At 36.7% G+C, this 21146-nt stretch overlaps 3 protein-coding genes across 5 annotated transcripts in view; 1 reads left to right on the forward strand and 2 right to left on the reverse strand.

The window, feature by feature from the left end:
- Positions 1–2537, forward strand: part of LOC107706429 (glutamate receptor 4-like) — a 103268-nt gene extending 100731 nt beyond the window's left edge. Inside the window, exons 16-17 of the mRNA XM_016510140.1 lie at positions 1308–1445; positions 2108–2537. Coding sequence (XP_016365626.1) covers positions 1308–1445; positions 2108–2272 — 303 coding nt within the window. The 3' untranslated portion in view covers positions 2273–2537. The remainder of the gene's footprint in view (positions 1–1307; positions 1446–2107) is intronic.
- A 7936-nt stretch (positions 2538–10473) lies between these two features.
- LOC107706530 (ELMO domain-containing protein 1-like) lies at positions 10474–17451 on the reverse strand. Of its 3 annotated transcripts, XM_016510275.1 has the most exons (13): positions 17354–17451; positions 17223–17274; positions 16860–16933; positions 15214–15359; positions 15074–15102; positions 14374–14471; positions 14151–14280; positions 13873–14006; positions 12990–13058; positions 12574–12597; positions 12220–12270; positions 11678–11811; positions 10474–11186 (listed from the first exon to the last, which is right to left on the reverse strand). In XM_016510275.1, exons 3-13 carry the CDS (start codon positions 16874–16876, stop codon positions 11011–11013), a joined length of 1008 nt encoding a protein of 335 aa, XP_016365761.1. In that variant the 5' UTR covers positions 16877–16933; positions 17223–17274; positions 17354–17451; the 3' UTR covers positions 10474–11010. The 3 variants fall into 3 exon arrangements, with proteins under 3 accessions (XP_016365761.1, XP_016365759.1, XP_016365762.1); XM_016510273.1 differs by lacking the exon at positions 17223–17274; XM_016510276.1 differs by lacking the exons at positions 12574–12597; positions 17223–17274.
- Positions 17452–18547: 1096 nt separating this feature from the next.
- LOC107706531 (solute carrier family 35 member F2-like) overlaps positions 18548–21146 on the reverse strand; it is an 11098-nt gene continuing 8499 nt past the window's right edge. The window contains exons 6-9 of the mRNA XM_016510277.1: positions 20704–20860; positions 19963–20015; positions 19627–19781; positions 18548–19362 (exon numbers count right to left, since the gene is read on the reverse strand). Of these exons, the coding sequence (XP_016365763.1) occupies positions 19129–19362; positions 19627–19781; positions 19963–20015; positions 20704–20860 (599 nt within the window). The 3' untranslated portion in view covers positions 18548–19128. The remainder of the gene's footprint in view (positions 19363–19626; positions 19782–19962; positions 20016–20703; positions 20861–21146) is intronic.

The raw sequence follows: 21146 nt of genomic DNA on the forward strand, positions 1-21146 counted from the left end.
TATATATATATGTATATATTATTATTTTATTTTTTTTACACAAAGCCAGTTTGCATAAAAGCATCTGCCAAAAGCATAAATGTAACAACTAAAATGGATTAGAGTTGTAATTTAAATTAAATTGAAACAAAAAATTCATAACTGTAATGACCTTGGTTAGAGGGATATGAAAAGGTTGGTGCCTATGGTATATGCCAATAATTGTGGTTTAACAGTAATTGCCTCCAGCATTGGTAGAGAAGCAGGCCGTGGCAGTATGCGCCCGTTACCCAAAGCGATGGAGCAAGGTCCTGTTCATATGTCTGTAGCTCCAGTGCCAGGTCCTAAAACACTGTTCCCTTAAATGGAGCACAGAGACATGTATCACAACGGGACCCTTGGCTCGGTCACTTTGCCAGTGCAACTGCTGTGTCAGCTGTTATGAGTGAATAACATAAAATAACATGTCCTATGATGTTATTTATGTTATTTGTGTTACATTCCTCTGCGCGGTTGAAGAACCCCCGTAAACCTTGCCGTTTTGAAACTGAGTGAATCAGGCGTCTTAGACAAGCTGAAAAACAAATGGTGGTACGATAAGGGCGAGTGTGGACCCAAGGACTCGGGAAGTAAGGTCAGTCTCCACAAGTCTGGGACCATCACTGTTGTCTAATGCTCAGTGAGGCAGAAAGTCACCAGTATCTAGCGCATGCTCATCTGTAGGGAGATTTCAGATGTGCACCAAGCAGGATAGTTCCAGCATGCCCTGCTTCTCCACACTAAATGTCTTCTTAGATGCATCTCTGTTTTTAGTAACATACCTAGTACCTGAGAGGAATGGAAGTGACTGGGCTTTTGAAGGTATCCTAAATTTATTAATTAACCGAGCGTACCATTGATTTCTCTTTGCATGACAACCCAAGCAAGCCCAACTTTTGTGAAGCGAGAAACACGCCACATGTGGAGATAAGCTAGAACACAGTGAGAAGTTAAAACCCTGACGCAGTGTGGAGCTAGCGATCCATTTGAGAGAAAAATGAAAGCATCTCCTGTAATTACTTACTAATTGTCACCCTTTAAGATGCTGTCAAAGCATCGATGCCTGATAGAAGTCGCCACAAAAACATCAGCTCTTCAGATTAGCCTGCAAGCGAAAGGTTGATTGGGAGGATACAGTATGAATTGATTTGTCTGTAAACTGTAAATGTGTGTGAATGTGTTTTGGTAGCGAGTAGTTCTCTGAATGCGTGCGTGCAAGTGTACGTTGGCTCCGCTCCCGCCGCGTTAACTTCCTGTCTTCTTGTTCCTTTCCTTCCTCTCGCATCCAGGACAAGAGCTCACAGGCCCTCAGCCTCAGTAATGTGGCTGGGGTCTTCTACATTCTGGTCGGGGGCCTGGGCCTGGCCATGCTGGTGGCCCTCATCGAGTTCTGCTACAGGTCCCGAAACGAGGCCAAGAGAATGAAGGTGGAACAGTCTGAACGTCGCCCCTCTTCCTCTCCTCTCCCCAGTCCCGTCCCCCTCCCCAGCCCCCATCCCTCCCCAGGGCCCAGTCCCACCCACAGCACTCAGAGTTTAGCCACATATAGAGAGGGTTACAACGTCTACGCCACTGAAGGAGTAGAGATGTAGGAGGTCAGATGTACGTAGGTGCCCGGCAGTCGTAAGTGGAGCTCCTCTGTTTTCGCTGCCGTAGCTTGCCGTGGTAAAGCTTCTTGTGTTTGTGACGTCCTTGTTCTGTCTCCTCCACCTGTACTCCAAGTTGGAGACGTGCATTCACATATTTGCGCATGCTGAAGATCGAGGTACCTGGACTGCACACGTTTGTAATCACACGCCAGTGCGGTAACCTAAAGAGGAATAGTCAAACCAAGCTTGAGATGATCATTTCACCCTAGGCATAGTCTTAAAAACCCCCTAGTTGTGAATTTCAAGTAATCTTTGGCTCCGAAGGACTATGCCAGATGCATTTAAGACGCTTCATTGCTGAACTGTGTCATAATCTGGTGTTTTGTATGTGCTTGCTGATAATGTGCATTCATTCAAATAATGATGCTCTGGTTTTTTTAAGTGCGCGCAGCTGACTCCCATTCTCCCTGTTCCCATCTTTCTTTTCTCTCCGGACGCAGCTCACCTTCACCGAAGCCATGCGGAACAAGGCGCGCCTGTCCATCACGGGGAGCGTGGGCGAGAACGGGCGCGTCCTGACTCCCGACTGCCCGAAGGCTGTCCACTCCGGCTCCTCGCTGCGGCAGAGCTCCGGACTGGCTCTGGTGTCATCCGACTTACCGTGAAAACCAAAAACGTTCAAGTGCCTTAAACTCCGCAAGACCGCAAAACAGACATCAGAAAACCGACCCTACAGCAATGACGCCACCAAGCTGAGCGATCGCGCCGACAAGGTAGATTTTGAAAGGGAGCCGAGGCCCCTGACGGCTTTACGCACCGGGGTGCCACCGCAAGATACTGTGCGGTGGTTATTGCACAGACTTCTGTGTTTCCATCATGTACATTCAAAGAACTCGTGCTGCCTTTGAGGGCGAAGCGGGTGGGAAGAAAGAACAGCAAACTCAACTGGTAGCTGTTTGGCGAAAAAAAAAAAGATCTGCTCATTCTAACACTCTGCCATAACCCTCGCCAAACCGAAACGCCGCATCTCAACATCTTAACATAGCTAAAAATGGGCATTTGTTTGCCCGAGAGGGTATTGTTAACATGGATATGGTATTAATGAATACTTATTAAATAAACTGTGAAGAAGAGTTCGTATACATATATTCTATAAAATCATACCTAAAGTAAATTATTTACATTGTTTTGTAAATAGCAGACTGTTCAACTCGCTTGCTTTTTAACGAATTTGTAAATAGCCGATTCTGTAGTGGACAGAGTGTAATTCTCTTTTTAAACCATCTTTAGAAAAAGGATTCATCGCAATAATGATTAGAAAACGATGAAAAAAAACACACACATGGAAAAGATTTGATATATGTAGATGTACATGAACTTCTATGGATTTAATAACATGGGCATGTTATCAGTTATCGGTCACTGGACCTATGCGCCCATGATTCTCGGGAATGTGGCACACACCCTCAGTGCATCTCAGCCGCTGCTCTTTCCCAAGCCATGCCCTGCATAATCACTGTGCAGTCGTAGACCATGGTACCCTCTAGACTGTTTTATTTTTTCCACAGGAGCGTATTTTATTTTTGATTTATGTGACTACTGAAAAAAAGTGAGAATATTGAGAAGTATTTAAATGTTTGTCCATTCATTTTAGAGCAGACGTCTTTATGAATAATATAATGAAATCCAATCGGATGAGAAACGAATCTAACTTAACTGCGCAAACGTGTATAGAAATAGAATAGAAAAAGTGTTCAGAACACCGACCGCCTCTGAAGACACTGTTTGTATCGTGAGAGCCATGGTCAGAGTCCAGCTTTGGCCTTTTTTTAATGAAAAACACTGTGTAACCTCATTCAGGCCTTTAGCATGTTCTCCAGAAAACTGTAGCAATGGACATCTGGACAAAAGTACAGTACGTGGACAATTTCAAAGCTTCAGGACACCATACTGATCAGTCTTTCTCTGCCCAGTTCTGTTTAACTTGCATTTGATCGGAAAGTGCAATTTATGGTCCCTCCTGTTCCGACGACCCCTCGTCTTGTTAAATACACACGCACTTTTACTCAAGCACACAATATGTTTGTCTCTCATTGTATTTTTTGCTCTCTATCCTCTCTGCCTTCTCTCATTCTGTCTCAAAAACACACACGCGCACACAATGATCCTGATGCATATTGAAGATCAGTGTGTTTGGAGAGTGGCATTAGGTTTTTTCCCCATGGTTTCTAATGCTGTGATGAAAGTGGTGTCCTTACTAGGTTAATATGTTAAAATTGTAAATATTTATTTTGATCATTTTTTAGTAAAATATTAATGGATATGAAATTGCTCCTCTGTGTCTTTATTTGGTTAGTGTTATTTGAACTACAAAAATCAGAACTCAAACCCAAAACCTCGTGTCCAGTTTTTTTTTTTTTTGAAGAATGTTGGTAACCATTTGCTTCCATTGTTTAAAAAAAATCCCCAGTATATTTTATAATCCACAGACTTTTAGCTGTTTGCTGATAATGCAACATGTACTTGCACACACAACAACGTGTAAAATCATGCTGCATTCGTGTACTTTCTCACCTATATATCATTATTGATTTTTTTGTGTGTAAATATAATTGTGCTGTCTCTGCCAAGTAAAAATTACTATTTTACCCTCCTCAGTATATAGAGAAAGTGTGTGTATAATATATCAACTAGACAATATAGCACACAGTTGTTGGCACTGTATGTATATATGATGCACACAGGATCTAGGGTCAAGAAAGTTCGATCCACTGACACTGAGATAGAGAGACACATTCTGACAGGGAGAAAATAAGTTTTTTTGTAAGACCAAAGTACTTAATAACAGTAATCGTTCCTTAGAGAGGATAGAAAGGCACTATAGGCAGTCTGCATCAATATCCATGCAGAAAGCATTCATTAAAAACTCAATGCATGTAGTAATGCTGATGTATGACCAAAAAGATAATAATTTTTCAGGGACAGAATTTATTAATTACTTAGAAATGTCATTCACAAACAAACAATTTTCTTTTTATTAATTTTTTATTTGTATAATTTATTTTTCAGTTTTTATTTGAGAATAGTATTCAACCATTCAAGTGTCTGACATACACTTGTCTTTGAAGAGCAGATGGTAAAAATGGCCATGCCATAGGGGGTCACTGAAAAAGACCTCAAAGCACTAACATTATAGTAAATAGTCTAATTTTTTTTCCCCTTACAAGAATCCTTGCAGAAAGGGCAAAGCAGTGCATGATGGGAATACAAGTAAATATTGCATGAAAACAGCGGTTGGCGCTTAAAACCTAAATGCCCTCCTATAACAGATGTTGGTACATATGTTAGAACACAGACTGTCACGCTAATAATGACCTTGAGGAGTATGTCATCCAGGACCATCTCAAAATGAGCACCTCTGTACGATACTCTGTACGATACGTACGATCAGTTTATGTGTTATCTAGCGAGCTCACAGTGCAGAACACACATTTCATGTCTATTTATCTTTAGGTTTTAGCTTCAGAATCGTAACATGACTAATTTATTATTTTAAATATCCTATTAGGTCTTTATGTTAGGAAAAATTCTCCTAGCGATCTCTAGTGATATATAAACCACGAGGAACTATTATCAACCCTCAAGGTCAAATAGGATGAAGCTGTGAGGAGCCTCACCTAAAAATGGAGCATGCAGACATCCAAATCGGCCTCTATTAATACGTGCTGCGTTAACGTTCCTGTAGCACGTTCCTGTCTGTGGTTTGTGCGCGCGTCGGTCACTATGGCGCAATCAGTGAAAATTAATGTGAAGTTGTTACGTTCACTATCTACTTCTGCCTGTCGACTCTTTTTAATTTGATGGTGTAACCGTGTTGATTCAGTAATAATTTGACTTGAATAAAACCAGTTAATTTGATACACAGTTATCTGACACAACGTTTTGTACAGTAACAAAATTCACACATTAAATGGTGAAGTAGTAGCCTATTCCATTACAAATGCCAATGAAACCAGACGGGCATTATAACAAAATGGAATGCCAACTTTGTCTACTGCATACTACACATACAGTATACTTCAGTGCATACTTAGTAGGGGTAGTATAGTATGATATTCCATACACATTGGATATGATCAGAAGAGCAAACTGACATACTTTTATCATTCTGTTTATTTTACATTTTAAAGCCAATATTGGCAAATGCAATGCATAATGCTTCAGTTATAATGTTTAGCAACTAGTATGCAGTATACAGTGTATGCATTAAACAGTGAAGTAGTATTGCATTCCAAACATAGCCAATGGAAACAGAGGATTGATTAATCAAAATGGAATCCTAATGCAGTTACTGCATACTGCAAATAAACAGTATAGACTGCAAATCACGGTAGGTGTACTTTAATAGTAGCCTACAGGCTATCATTCCAAACACACATATGCTATGTTTAAAAAGGCATACTGACATAATTGTATTATTTCTGAGGTATTAAGTAAATGAGAATCATTTTGTAAATAAGAAATTATTTTGCATTTATAAACCAGTATTGTCAAATCTAAAGCATACTACTTCCATTATCTTTAACAAATAGTATGCAGAATAGCCTGCATTGTATGCAATAAGAATAATTTCCTTCCAAACTAGTCATTGATAAGAAAGTATGAAACCAAATGCTAACATAGTTACTGCATACTTCACATAAAGTAGGCTATATACTGCAGTGTATACTACAATGCATCTAGAAGTACCATGTTATTAAGTCATTCCAGACACCCTATTGCAGGACGACACAGGTGGAAAATACAATATACTTGAAGTGAAGCCATTTTAAAACAATCATAATAAAGTAGGCCTAATACTAATGCAAAATCCTTCAATAAGTCTATGAACTGATGTGTTCTGTGAATTATGTAGGCTATTGGTTGATGCTGGTAATGCCCCGTTTCGCTTTGAGCTCTTCTTATTATTTGTTATCATGCTAAAAGGGTTCTTAATGCCTCTCGACATCCCTGTCATGAAATGTTTGGACATTATGCTAAACGCTGTCACTGACCGCTCCACAATAGTGCACATGTTGGGGAAACAGGAACTTGCATGTGACAGAGTGTGTCGGATGTCAGATTGGCTGTCATGTCGTGTTAGGCCTTGACTGTTATGAGAGGGCAGATAACAGTCCTGTCTAAACCATAACCTGTGTTTATGACAAGACTGAACACCTTGTGTGCACTTTTGTCACCACACAGGCATTGAAGTCTCAGATATGAGGCACTTTTCCTTTGTAAGTTTGCATAATCACTGGCAATGCAACTAAATATTGTGTGTCTTCTGGTGAAAAATCTTAAACCAGGTTTGCTGGCCTAGAAACAGGTCCTAGCTAAGATGGTCTCCCAGTCTGACCAGCTGAAAGTGCACAAAACCCATCTAAAACTGTCGACAGATCAGTCAGGCCAGTCTGGTATGGGATTACATTTCTGCCACATTTCTGCGCGCGAAATATCATATTTTGAGCGCGCGAAATATCATATTTTGAGCGCACAAAAGTGCATTTTGCACGCGCGCGATCTGAGTTTTGTGGAGAAAACGTTCGTTTCGCAAAGAAGAAAGTATTTCGAGCGCACGAAAATCAATTTTGCATTTAAAATAAGTTTTTGGATATGTGCAGACCTTCTCTTTTGCACGTGCAACGTTTCACTAGCTTGCTCACCTAATGCCCGCCCTCAGTGCTCTCTACATGCCAACAGCTTGCGTGCTCAACACAACCCAGCATTACAATGTGCCATAATTCCAGCCAATCAGAGACGAGGCTGCTAAATTCTGATTGGCTGCCTTGACAACCAATCACAACATTCCTTGCATTACCTCGACAGCAGAAGAGGAAAAATACAGTGCATGCATAATTATTATGCAAGTTGATATTCTGATCATATTTTTTTCCAAGCACATTTTACCAATTCCAAACAGCGAGACAAACATTTTCTCCACAAAACTCAGTTCGCACGCGTGCAAAACGCACTTTTGCGCGCTCAAAATATGATCTTTCGCGCGCAGAATTGCGGCAGAAATGTAATCCCATAGTCTGGGAGACTAGCAGATCAGCCTAGGCTGACTGAAGATGTTTTTCAGCTGGGTTGACATCTTTTATAAATGGCGTTTCAGTTTCGCGGGGATGTCTTATGAATAATAATGTTAAATAATAATCGTATAAATAATTAATGTTACACATTAGGTATATGGGTACTTATTATTTAGATTTCCTTCTTCGAAGCACAACATCATTCATTCTGTACCCGCATCTGCTTTCTCCAAACATAACCGTTAGCATAAATGCATTTGAGGATGAACGAGTGTCCTGACAGAGAATATGCTCGCAATAGCTTGAACGTTATTGCCCCCATGCGATCAAACTCTGAATAACACGTATTTTTGTTTGTGGCGGTTTTATTTAGTATTACAATTAGGTTTTATTTTTATATTTTCAGTTTTCAATATAGTACTTTTATGATATGATTTTGTCATTATTATTATTATTATTATTATTATTATTATAACTAATTCTGTATAGCTTTATTTTTTATTTCAGTTTTATGTTTTATAATCGCTTTATTTATTTATTTATTAGTGGATTAGTGTAAAATGGGACACTGACTAATGTGGGACACCTAAGCTTCAGTGCGTTTATCTCTTCTTTTACAACATTAAAGTGAACATGATTGGTGTTGAATTCAAGCAGGGGTGTCAAGTTATTGAAATCACTCAATTTTCTGGAAATTATGTCATAAATGTGGCTATGAAATTCATCAAACAGGAAGTACCTCTTGTGAAGTAAACTCAAAGGTCAGTGACAGGATTTAGACAAAACTAATGTTAAGGATATAAATGTGTGATGTAATTGTACATCAAATTTTGCAATAATATTATTAAAATGTGTTAAGAATATTTTCTATTTGAAGCCATCTGTGTCCTCCCACTTTAGAAAAGGATGTTTCAAAAGTGGGACAGCATGTTTTGACTGGGAGAGTCAATTATACAATGTAATTCAATTGATAAAATGTGCATTAAGAAAGTTAAATGCCATACATGTATTTTTGTAAAATGTTTGGGCTTATAATGCACAAATATTATTTGTTTTAAGATCCAGATTCAAAAATTAGAGACTAGAGGACAATGGGTTCCTGGACCACGATGAGTCCATGGAACTCTAAGGACTACTAATTTTTGTTATGAAGTGTTTTTATCATTACAGTTTGCTTAACACATGCTTTTGAAAATACATATTCCATATTCTTAGTATAGAAGTTTTTTTTTTTTTTTTAAGTTTAACAGTTCTAAAGACATTCCATGCTCCGAAAGTGTAAATCTTTTTGAAATCATTTATGAAATTATTTTGCTATCATTATTAAGTCCAATTTTACATTTTTGACTTAATAACGTGGTCATTATTATTTTTTAATAAATATACGCATATAATATATTTGTATTTAATTACATTAGAAAATCCACAAATTCTTAAATGATTTGGCACAAGGAGCACTAATGTTCCCCTTTAAGTACAATTTTTGAAAAATTTCTTCTGATTTTATAAGGGAATATCTTGGGGATTTTATAATTATAAGAGATTTTGATTTATTGTTTTGGCTTCATATGGAAATATGAGACGCAAGTCAAAATTGCAAAAAGTGGTAGGTTGTCAGGTAATCTGTGAATACAGAAAATTTGCATAATGTGAAAAGTTTTACATTTTATAGCTTTAATTTATTTGATCATTTTAATGTATTTTTTCTATACATTTTCGTTATTTAGAATGGAAGCAGTAGATTTAACATGCTGAACATATCCATAATTTGTACAAACTTTCTCAGTTTAAAGCCTGTTTAACAAGAATTCTAAGAATCAATTATGTTTTAAAATTATGGTAATTGCTTTTCATTTCATTCAGCCTTTTTTTTTATAAAGCAGCCCAGAACAATGATTTAATTTCCTGATAACTCAAAGCATCCTATATTGTTTTTGTGGGAAAGAGTATTTACGCATGTGAAAGAGAACATAAAAACCCTACAAATACATAAACATTCAGCCATGCATAATGATGAGCTTTAATAATGTTTCCATGTATTCCACCTCTAAGGCTTTATGTACAGCAAGTGCTTCTGTCTCATCTGTAAAAGTGCTGCAATGAGAAATATATGACACTTTTTACACATTTAAAAATCATGTGGAAACACAGTTCAACCAATAGCTATTAAAAAGAAGCTGCTTAACACTGCCAATAGCATAGACATTCATTGCACCGATTAACAACATTAAAATGAAGTGACATTCTGATAACACAATTTTTTGCAGGCAAAAACTAGATCATCATGCAAACCCTGTGACCGTCCATCATGTTAAAGGGTTAATGGGCAAACTTAAACAAAAGAGCAACATGCATTTGTGATGTGACACAGCTGTAAAAGTGAAAGAAATGCAGAAGAGACCAAAGAAAGCCTGAAATACTCACACTGAGGGCAAAACTTCAGAGTTATACATTAATTATGCTAATTAGTGTCTTAATAATACAACAGAGGCACCACTTGTGCAAAAGAAAACAAGACCGTTCTACTAAATGTTCTAAACGTCACTTATTGCTTTGGTGCTAGAACAGAAAAATGGAACATTCCATCTTTTTTTTGTTTACATCAACACTAATACATTTGTAAATCAATCATGTGCTCTGCATGATAACATTCACAAAACACACATTATCCTACCATATGTGGAAAGTGAATATTTGATTTTAAGCTCTGCTTCTTGGCAACATGTAGTCTACAGTATGTACTGTACGTATGTGATAGAAGAATGAGATTCAGAATATGAGAGTGAGTACTGTTGATTGAGCTTAACTTGTACTGAATTTTGAATATTCCTTTAAAAGATTTACAATAATTAAACAAAGGTTATCTTTAATATAGCAGCTCTGAAAGTGTATGATAGCGTATACAAACAATGGCCACCTGTTTCTAAGTGTGCCTGGTATCAGCGCAGCCTACTGTGGTGGATGTGGGTAGAAGCTCTCGCGCACCTGAAGCTCAGTGTCTTGCCCAATACGTACCAACAGCTCTACCTACTGGTGGATAGGGAACTTTGTCCTATCGGGAGAGATCTTTCTCCCATCCACATTCAGATAGCTGTAAATATCACAATCAGTGTGAAAGCTGTAAGGTGGTGATCTGTTGCCATGTACACGTACAATCAACATGGTCTTCAGCAGTGCTGGTGATCTTCAGTAACGTCGGGTCGGATGGGCTGAAGGAGACATTGGTGTGAGAATGTGTGAGAAAGAGACCGGCTAAGCAGTTGGCAGTAATGTGACATGGGCTTTAAGGATGAGGAGGTGAAAGGTCATGAGTTGAGACTAATGAGAAGCTACAGGTTGACCAGGTGAAGGTCAGAGGCAGTGAAGTGAGGACACAGTGCCATGTCAGGGTTCTTCAGCTGCTTCAGGACGCGCTTGTGGAACTTGGTGCGCACGCGATTGAACTCCATGATGTCACGTGGATCTTCCTCGATCCAGAATCTGTGGAACTCCTGTATCAGATAACCTAAGAAAAATAAATAATAATTAAAACACAGAAAACAAAAAATTAATAATAAATAAACAACAATACACCTTAAATAACCGTAATATTATATATAATATTATAAATATATAATATTATAAAAAGCTATATAATTTTCACAAATTGTATGTAAAAATATTGTACGTATACAGATAGCATACAGATAGATAGACTGATAGAAATATCAAAATATTGTATTTTTTTATGTATTTTTATTTTTAATATTCTTTTTTTACAGTAATTGTATAATTTAAAACCAATCATTTGAATTATATAAATTATATAATTTGTCCACAAATATATAATAATAACTATTATTATTATTATTATACTCTTTTATTGTAGCTTTATTAATAATTTTACTTGTATAATTTACATGAATACATAATTATATAATTGTGTAATATTATTTAATAAATCGCCTACAAGAGTTGTTTTCACAAGGACAACAATGGCAACATTCTAACACTCACAGAAGGTCTGTTGGAAGTGCACTAGACTTGGCATCTCTGGTGCCACATTGTACAGATGAGTCTTCAGAGCACCGCTCACCAGCAGGGAATATGCCAGGTCTGTGATGTTTATGCCAACTATGGCAAAGGAGTATCTGCGCCACAAAAGATTTGGGTCAGCACAAAACACAATGTAAAAGAAATCCTTGTTTAGTGTAAATAAGCATCATAAAAAGTTAAGACACTGCCAGTGTTTGTCTGTGTGATTCCATCTGTTCTGTGCTTTAATTGTGTCTGTGTGCGCACATGTCTGCAGTGCAGTGATTGAACAGGCTTCGTGCTACACATCAGAGCTAATGCATCCTGAAAGCTCATGACAAGTAGAAGAGCCTGATTCAAATCCTCACACAAAGCATCAGAGTTCAGGCGCTCGGCTACTAATAACTACTGCACACACAGCACAATTATTTTTAACATTCACAGATTTAAGAACTGCTTCTTTGGTTGTTTACTGGCACAAATGAAAAGAGTTTATGCAATAGCTTGCAATATTCTGGACTCACCCAATCGCTTTGTCAAATTTCTTCTTGTCCCAATCAGCTTTGCTCATCTTGCTGTGTGAAAACCCAAAATGTTAGAGTGTATCCACCCAGTCCTGTGCTAATAGTGCTTAAACGGTGACTATAATGCAGTCAACTATAAACGACGATAATTACACATGTGAGATTGACTGGAGAAAAGAGAAAGCATTCACGGTTACTAACCAACGTTATAATGGAGCATAATGCCTTGTGTTTAGAGTGAGGTGAGGTTGGACGTTTCGAGATTAAAAAATAACAACAACAACATAATACAGCCATTAGATTGAAGCAAAATGATCAAATGAATTTCTTACTGAGAGAGAAAAGATGGAGTACCTGGCTTCCTCTTTGGAAACGTTCCTGCGCATGACAGTGATGGGAATAAAAAAGAAGCAGGAACAGAAAAAAAGGAATGTGTGGGTGCATGATGTGCATGATGGTAACAGAGCGTGCTGAAGGTGTGATCGACTGCACGGCTTGAAAAAAAATCACCTGTTAAAATAAACATGGTATGCACACACAGCATAAAGCAATGCACTGATAAGAGCTTTCTGGGGAACTACACCCTAACCGACATCGTGTGGCAAGATCCTGGTGCTGTGTGTTGCTTTTGGTGCGTGTTTGCTAATGTGTGTTTAAAGCTTAAATGTGCCTTAAAGCCCATCAGTGATATTATGGGTACTTTTTTTATATATAAATAACTGAGTATATACAGTAGGAACCACTCATAAGGACTAGCTGAAGGATCTGACCTGTGTTTGGGCTGCAGGGAGTCATGAAGAACTTGGAGAGCGGTGGCTTTGTCATGCTCTGCAAAATACCTGCAAATAAAAGAGGGAAAATTAGCCATTGAATTGTTCTGTTCAAAAACCTAGTGAGCTGCCTATGTAGACTGCATTTTAAGGCCACATACAGTAAGTGCGCTTCTCCTGACATCGTGTTTCAAAAGCTAGGCCTCTTAATTATGCTACCTGAGCAAATGCTAAGGCACTGCAACAAGCTCAAAGAAAAATCTAAGGCGGCAAACAAAATGATTTAAAAAAAAATATGTATGTACAATATGTATTTATTGCTTAATCGAGTATGGTGTTGTTAGCTTAGCAATATGCTAATGTCAAGTCTATTGTAACTAATAAAAGCTAGTTCAGTGTAATTCAAAAACTTATTTTAATCAATGTATGTTATGTATTTAATACAATAGAGTATGGTGTTGTTAGCTTAGCAATATGCTAATGTCAAAACCTATCGCTAACTGATAAAAACCAGTTCAGTGTAATTTAAGAATTATTCTACACAGTGTAAGCTATGTAGGCTATATAATGTTTAGCCGATAATGGTATTGTGTTGTTAGCTTAGCAACATGCTAATATCAAAATCTATTGCTATTATAATAGCACAAGCCTACAGTACGTAGTAGAGCATTTCAGATTGGTCTTTTATGAGTTTCCATGATGGTTAGGATGTTTCCAGAAGGCCTGTGTAGTTACTAGACAGCAAAGACACGCTGTGTATTGGAACAGAGTTAAGATCTGGTATGACGTAGATAACAAAATTTCACTCTAGTACATACATTTAAATGACTATAACGATCTAATGTTTTTGTCCTGATTTCACTTCAGCAGATTCTCTACTCACAGTAGGTTGTGCAAACCCAGGAGACCCATGCCCCTGAAATCAGTCTTGGGGTCGTTTCCTTGGAAACCAATCTCACACCATTGCTTTGAGATGCGTCCAGAGAGAGGAGAATCAGGACGGAGTTCCTTCCACAGCTGGTGAGTGAAAAGATATTTGAGAAAGGCATCACTATTAGAGACAACATTGTGCTACATTGTGAATGGTAGCCACCTATATATATTTAATAGAAACAGTAATCAAAAGGCTGGCAACCGCTAATAGTGAGTTGCTGTTGATACCTTCATGAGCATCTCCTCATGTGCTGGGTTTTCACAGTCATACGGCTCTCTACGCAGCTTCTCCACCTCCACTACTAGGTTTCGGTAACCCACGATCTGGAGCAGGCAAGCCTGGAGAGAGATGCCAAGCCTGGAAGAAGAAAAGAAACACAGCATATGTGATCAAAAAGAAAGAGTTATCTGTAAATGCATACACTGTATCAGGGAATGATGGGATCCTTACTGTGGGTTAGTGTCAGGGTTGATCTTTTTCAGGGACATTATATCATCGATAGTCTTTTCCACAGAATCTGGGTGAACGTTGATGGCAGACTGCAAAAGCTATGGACGTACAGTAATTAAATAAAAGAGTGTTCCATTATTAGCTAATATACAAAATAACAGCCATAATACAGTATGTAAAATATTCAGCCTTCTTGTAGTTTGAGATGGGCCTTAAATCAGCTTATAATTAGTGTTGTTGTTGTTGTTAAATAAAACTAATAGTATTAAATAATAATTTTAATTGAAATAAAGCTGAAATAAAATAAATGTTAGATGAAAAGTAAAAAAAAAAACTAAATAAAAAATGATGCCTTGGCAAGCAACTGAAATAAGCTTAAGTACTAAAATGAGTAAAACTGAAATAAAAACAAATTAAATAAAACTAAAGCTAAGCTAAATAAAAAATATGTAAAATATGCAAAAATGACATAAAATTAAAACTGAAAATATTATACAAATAAAAGCTATTATAAGCAAAATATGAATAAATAATATAATAGTATTTAAATAATACTACTAAATTTACATAAAATTACAAAATACATACCATTTAATATTATTATTAAATATATAAATAAAAATACAATAATACAATAAATGTGTAAACAAATACATTTAAATTAAAAAAATAATTTTACTTCATAAACCTCATGACTTACCTCATGTTTAGAGCATTTGAGTGAGGATTCTGTGAAATTAAAAGAAACATAAAATATCACATTTTTCCCACATACAGCCAGGTTACAGATGTAGTGTTTTTTGCTGTAGATGTACTGCTAAAATTACTGATAGTATTTACCGATCTTGAGCGTCCTTCGAGCACCGGGTTTGTTATTGTAACAGATGCGTTGAAGCTCACATCGTCCAGTCAACTTCCTGATGACAAACTTCAGGCCCCTCCACAAACACTTACAGTACAGGAACACCAGTAACTGGGTCAGTACCCTAGAAGATTCAGAGAAATAAAGAGGCCTGAATAAAACGACACAAGTCCAATACTGATGATAGGCCTAATACACCTGTGTATTCTGTCCCAGAATAAAGCGTACTCACTGAGGTATTTTGAAAGCTCATTATATTTGAGTACTCTAAACCTGAACTGAATAACCATCAGATGTGTTTCCCATGAACACTGTTCGAGCTGTTCAAAGAGAAATGCACATTATTTTTCTCTTATAATGCTCTGATGCCTACAAAAGCTAGGCCTAATCCCCATTGTAAAAATTCGAGACAGAGATAAGTGGGCCACAATGATGAAATGGGTCACAGTTCTACAAAAATCTGCGTGATGAAAGCGAAATATAATTTTGAAAGTATTATTCTTTAAACGGGTTTCATGTCCTGCATGTATCAAGCAGTATGTGTACACCAAAGGACTTACTGACATCTACTATGCATCTGTTTTGAACCAATGCATGGATGAATCCATCCATCTATATTATATACTAATCCAATTGCAGGCTAATTCACTACAGGAAACGCATTGGACTAGGAATAAACCTGTTTGAATCCGGTTGCTGATTACGTTGAGAGTTACTGCTCACATGATAGACTCGCCTCCCCATTGGCATGAAATGAATTTGCAGTCAAACCTGTGTTTTGTAAAACAGGTTATTGTCTATCAAAGCTGTTGAACAGAAGTGACGTGTCCCGAAGGTAATTTCCTTTTCCAGGACTTTAATAAAAGCCAGTTCTGATATTGCATTATAGGGGTCTCTACCTCTAAATGTCTAGGTGAAATACAAATCTATACTGGTACATTTGGACTCTTATTAGGTTTAGTGCCTTTCAACATCATTTATTGTAAACAATATAATTAAGAGGAGTGGCTGATAGGAAAGCACCTAAAACTGAAAGGCAGGGGACGACTCACCAAGGAATTGTTTATTTAAAAGGTATTTATCAGTTTTTTACATTTTCATAATCAGTATTTTTAAATATATAATAAAATAAATAAATAAAGATAATAACACTAATAAGTTTATGTTTATTAATATTTTATAATTAGGATATTTTAACAATAATACAAAATACTATAATAAAATAATAATAAAAATGTGCTTAAAAATGTGAAGCAGGCTATGTTCCATAATAGCGATAATATATATATATATACACACATATACATACACACACACAAACAGTTATTATTGTGCAATAATGCATGCAATTTAAACTCATATTATTCTGATGATGATGATAATAATAATAATAATAATAATAATAATAATAACTGATAAGAATAATTAATAATTATTTGGTTTCTGTTTTTGTTTCAACAGCCATGCCATAATTGGGCCATACTACAAAGCATGCAATAAAAAAAATCCGCATAACGGTAAATTTAATGTGCATCTTTAAAAATGGAAAATGACAACGATGATATTTCAGCTTCTAAGCAATAAGAAGCGATCTAACACTATTAAGCATTAAGGACGTACTTACCTTAGAAAATGCTTCATCGCGATTGTCTGCTTTGCTACAACAGTATAACTCACATTCGCGAATGGTCTGACCACCTGCACAAAACATAATTCAAAATGAAAACTACAGTGTATCTTTATTTAATCGTTGTATTGCATTCAACCGTCGTGAATACAAATAGCGATAATGTCTCGAGGTCGTCACTAGTGTGGCGTTAGGCGGATTAAGACGTTGCCGTGGGCAACTGCTTCAACAACCAACCCATGGTCTACACATCCACATTCACATATTTAATGTGTGCTGCGTTATTTCATGACAAATGAGCCGTTTATAATACATTCAGATAGCATGGGTTATATAATACTGACAATCGGAGTCATTTACTGTCGAGACTATTTCATCTTGCAATAGGTGTTCTTCTGCGCTCTTCTCTATTCTACACCACACATGGTCGTGTGAAAACAGCGTATCAAATAATACATCAGTGTATCTGATAAAAGATGACAAGAACATACGTTTCAAGATGTCGCTGGGAATGGGAATAAGCCTGTCCTCCTCTCTCTGTAAAGCAGGTACGTGTTATTCCTCCATGATGAGCATGTGAATTAGGGAGGGCGGTTGCTTCTGAGCATCGCAATGCAGCGCTGCTGTGCCGCACGGCGAAGAAAGACCCCAGAAGACCTCTCATTCCTTTACATACAGACAAAACTCATATATATATATATATATATATATATATACAGTGGGTACGGAAAGTATTCAGACCCCCTTAAATTTTTCACTCTTTGTTATATTGCAGTCATTTGCTAAAATCATTTAAGTTAATTTTTTTTTTTTCAGTTTTTCTTTTTTAATAAATCTGCAAAGATGTCAACAATTCTGTGTTTTTCTGTCAATATGGGGTGCTGTGTGTACATTAATGAGGAAAAAAAATTAACAAATGATTTTAGCAAATGGCTGCAATATAACAAAGAGTGAAAAATTTAAGGGGGTCTGAATACTTTCCGTACCCACTGTATATATATATATTCTATAGAATTGTTTTTCCATAATTTGGAATTTACAGGTATGTCTTTGCTTTTCTAGAATCAGGGTTTGAAGAGATCCATAAAGATATTCTGTGGTCCTCATTCAAGGGGCCTCAATAAACTTTCAAGGGGGTTCCAAGATGACTTGCTATTATTTAAATTAATAAATTATTATAAATATATCAAAACAATCTAACTCTAAATTGAAATGCTAAAAACTCTCCAACACAATAAAATTGTTTCGAAAATTATAACATTAATTTCTTGAAACTTCTGGAATAACAAAATGAATATATCAATACACAAACAATCAGTTTTGTCATTAAGCAAAAGTACCAACAATGTAGCCTTCAAAAAGAGGAGCCTTCAAATATTGCGTCAGAAAACAGAGGGTCTTTGTGACATAAAAAAATTGAGAACCACTGCTCCAGTGGGACCACAGATAAAACCTATACACTTAATTATATAATTTATATTCTTGGAATTTTATAAATATTAGACATAACAAAAAATGTCTAACTTTATCATTTTTTGAAAACTCTTCTGATGGCAGTCACTGGGTTGGCTGAGAGTCTGGGTGAAGCGTTTGGGAGTCTTTAACGGTTGAAATCTGTTTTATAAGCCATAAATGTTATAATGTAAAACCAGGTTAGCATATTTGACAGACACCACTACTATAGATTAACTATGAATAATAAAACCACTTTAATGGTCACAAATAATAATTTTCAAATGTGGATACATTAAACAAAATAAACATATAAAAGCAGATGCAATACTAACAATAAATGTAACAAGTTGAATATGAAAAGCTGAATCATTTCATTAAAGTTATTTTTGATCTACAGTTTTGTAATCATTTCATAACTCAAATAAAAATAACACACAAGTGTTAGTTAAAGAATGTTACAAAGATAAAGAATGTTAATACAAGTAATCATACCGGAAGCAGCATCTCATATGGAATTGAGATGTTAGCACCTCTTAAGGTAATACTGTCCAGATCATTGTAGTGCATGATGACAACTTTCTGCATTTTTTTTAATGTATCTGAACTTCAGTCTCAGCAGATTTAAATAACATTTATATGCAAATTGGTTTAAATATAAAAACATAGACTCGAGGCACTCTGATGTGGATTTAAAATCCATAAATAACAGATTAAACACTGCCTTTTGGCAAAAATATAGACCCTTTTAAAGTAAATCTGTAAAACTCAATACTGTACTCTACATTGTAGAGCTTTATATCTGAGAACAGAATCAGTTGCAATGTGCTCTGTGACTGGATCCTATCCTGTCCTCATTCTCTTGTCCTTCCTTTTGCAGCCAGTCTACTGCAATGTCTCCATCTTGCGGGACATCTGCAGATGAAGCCAGATAATACGCCCTGTCATTAGTGGCATACGACTGATCTGCTGTGTAGGTCGGTACGATGTTGAACATGATGAAACCAAGTGTGATCACCACAAAAGACACAATATAGAGGCCTGAGAACTGTGAAAAAGGAGGAAAGTTTCATAAACTTGTAAGAAACTGAAAAATCAATGTGAACAAGACAACTCTCAGTAGGTAAAAATTAATTCATTAAAAGATTTATTATATAAAGCAAGTGTCCAAATATCAAGAATCAGTGCTACCACTCAAAATGTCAACACCCCTGGCCAATTATCATTTAGCAAGAGGACTGTTTTGAAGATATTGGAAAATCTTGTGATGGCATTTTTATTGATTTGCTGAAAATGTAATATTTCCACTCACATTGTAGCGAAAAAGGAACATGCCACAGAAGAGACTGAAGAGGTCGGCAGTCAGCAGTGAGAGGTTCACAGCTGTGGCGCTGGTCATATTTACCACTACAGGCATGAAACTGTACAGCCCATACATGCACAGAGTATATGCAACAAAGAGCAGGCCTACAGAATAAACATACAGGCATTTAGAGTATTAATCAAATAAACAAGAGAACTGGAGTTACTCAAATTTCCATAAAACTTACCACATATATTTATTGGCATTTCCATGTAAATGATGGCTAGATCATTTTATTATAAGCAAATGCCAATGAAAAAGAAACATTTAACTAGAGTTACTCACATATTGTCCAGTTCCAGCTGATGACAGGTATAGCTTTGGATTCAAGTATAGCCCTTTAAAATATAAAATTATATACATTTTAAAATGTAATTCATTCCTTAGTCATTGCTCCAGTTAAGTGTCACACGATCCTTCAGAAATCATTCTAATATGCCCATTTGCTGCTCAAGTCACATTTCCTATTATTATCATTGTGCTGCTAAACATTTTTGTAGATACCATACTGTTTTTTTTTTTCAGTTCAGATCATAAGAAAATCATTTACTTGAAATAGAAATCTTTTGTAACATTATACATTTCTTTACTGTCACTGTTTATCAATTGAATGCATCCTTGCTGAATAAAAGTATTCATTTCTTGTGCAAAAAAAAAAAAAATCCTACTCTCCACAAACTTTTGAATGGTAGTGTACATAAAGACTTGCTTTTAAAAATGAGAGTCTATGGCCTGGTTTCACAGACGGGGCTTAGCTTAAACCAGGACTAGGCCATAGTTCAATTAGTATTTTAAAGTAATTTTTATAAACATGCCTTAGAAAAAACATTACTGGTGTGCATCTTGAGACAAAACAAGGGCACTGACATGTTTTAAGATCAATCAGTGCAAGTTTCTTTCAGTTGAAACAGCTCAAATTTACATTTTAGTCGGGGACTAGGTTTAAGCCTTGTCTGTGAAACTGGGGGTATATCTCATGGTGGGGGCTTTTCACTTAGAAAATGAGATGGTGGACATAAAACTTACATCTGCACACCACTGATGAGAGTCCCAAAGAGCCCCATCATGCCCAAGAACTCCACCCTGCTCAGGTTTTTCACTGTGTATTCCTGACAGACGTTAGACACTGCGTACAGAGCAGCACTGACCAGCACGAGTCCATCCCCCAACAACACATGACGACCTGCAGTGACAGACACACAAAAAGCCCAAAACCACAGAGATCAACTATTTTTGTGCAAGATGATGACATGTCAAGCAACAAAAACCAGTCTATGATAAATTCTTCATGTAGCTTCTTTAGTTGCCCTCTTTTTATAATAATTCCTTACATTTATATAGCGCTTTTCTGGGCACTCAAAGCGCTTTGCATAGAATGGGGGAATCTCCTCAACCACCACCAGTGTGCAGCATCCACCTGGATGATGCGACGGCAGCCATATTGCGCCAGAACGCCCACCACACACCAG

This window comes from Sinocyclocheilus rhinocerous, unplaced genomic scaffold (assembly GCF_001515625.1).
Source record: "Sinocyclocheilus rhinocerous isolate Xijiao unplaced genomic scaffold, SAMN03320098_v1.1 scaffold1405, whole genome shotgun sequence".
Classification (NCBI taxonomy): domain Eukaryota; kingdom Metazoa; phylum Chordata; class Actinopteri; order Cypriniformes; family Cyprinidae; genus Sinocyclocheilus; species Sinocyclocheilus rhinocerous.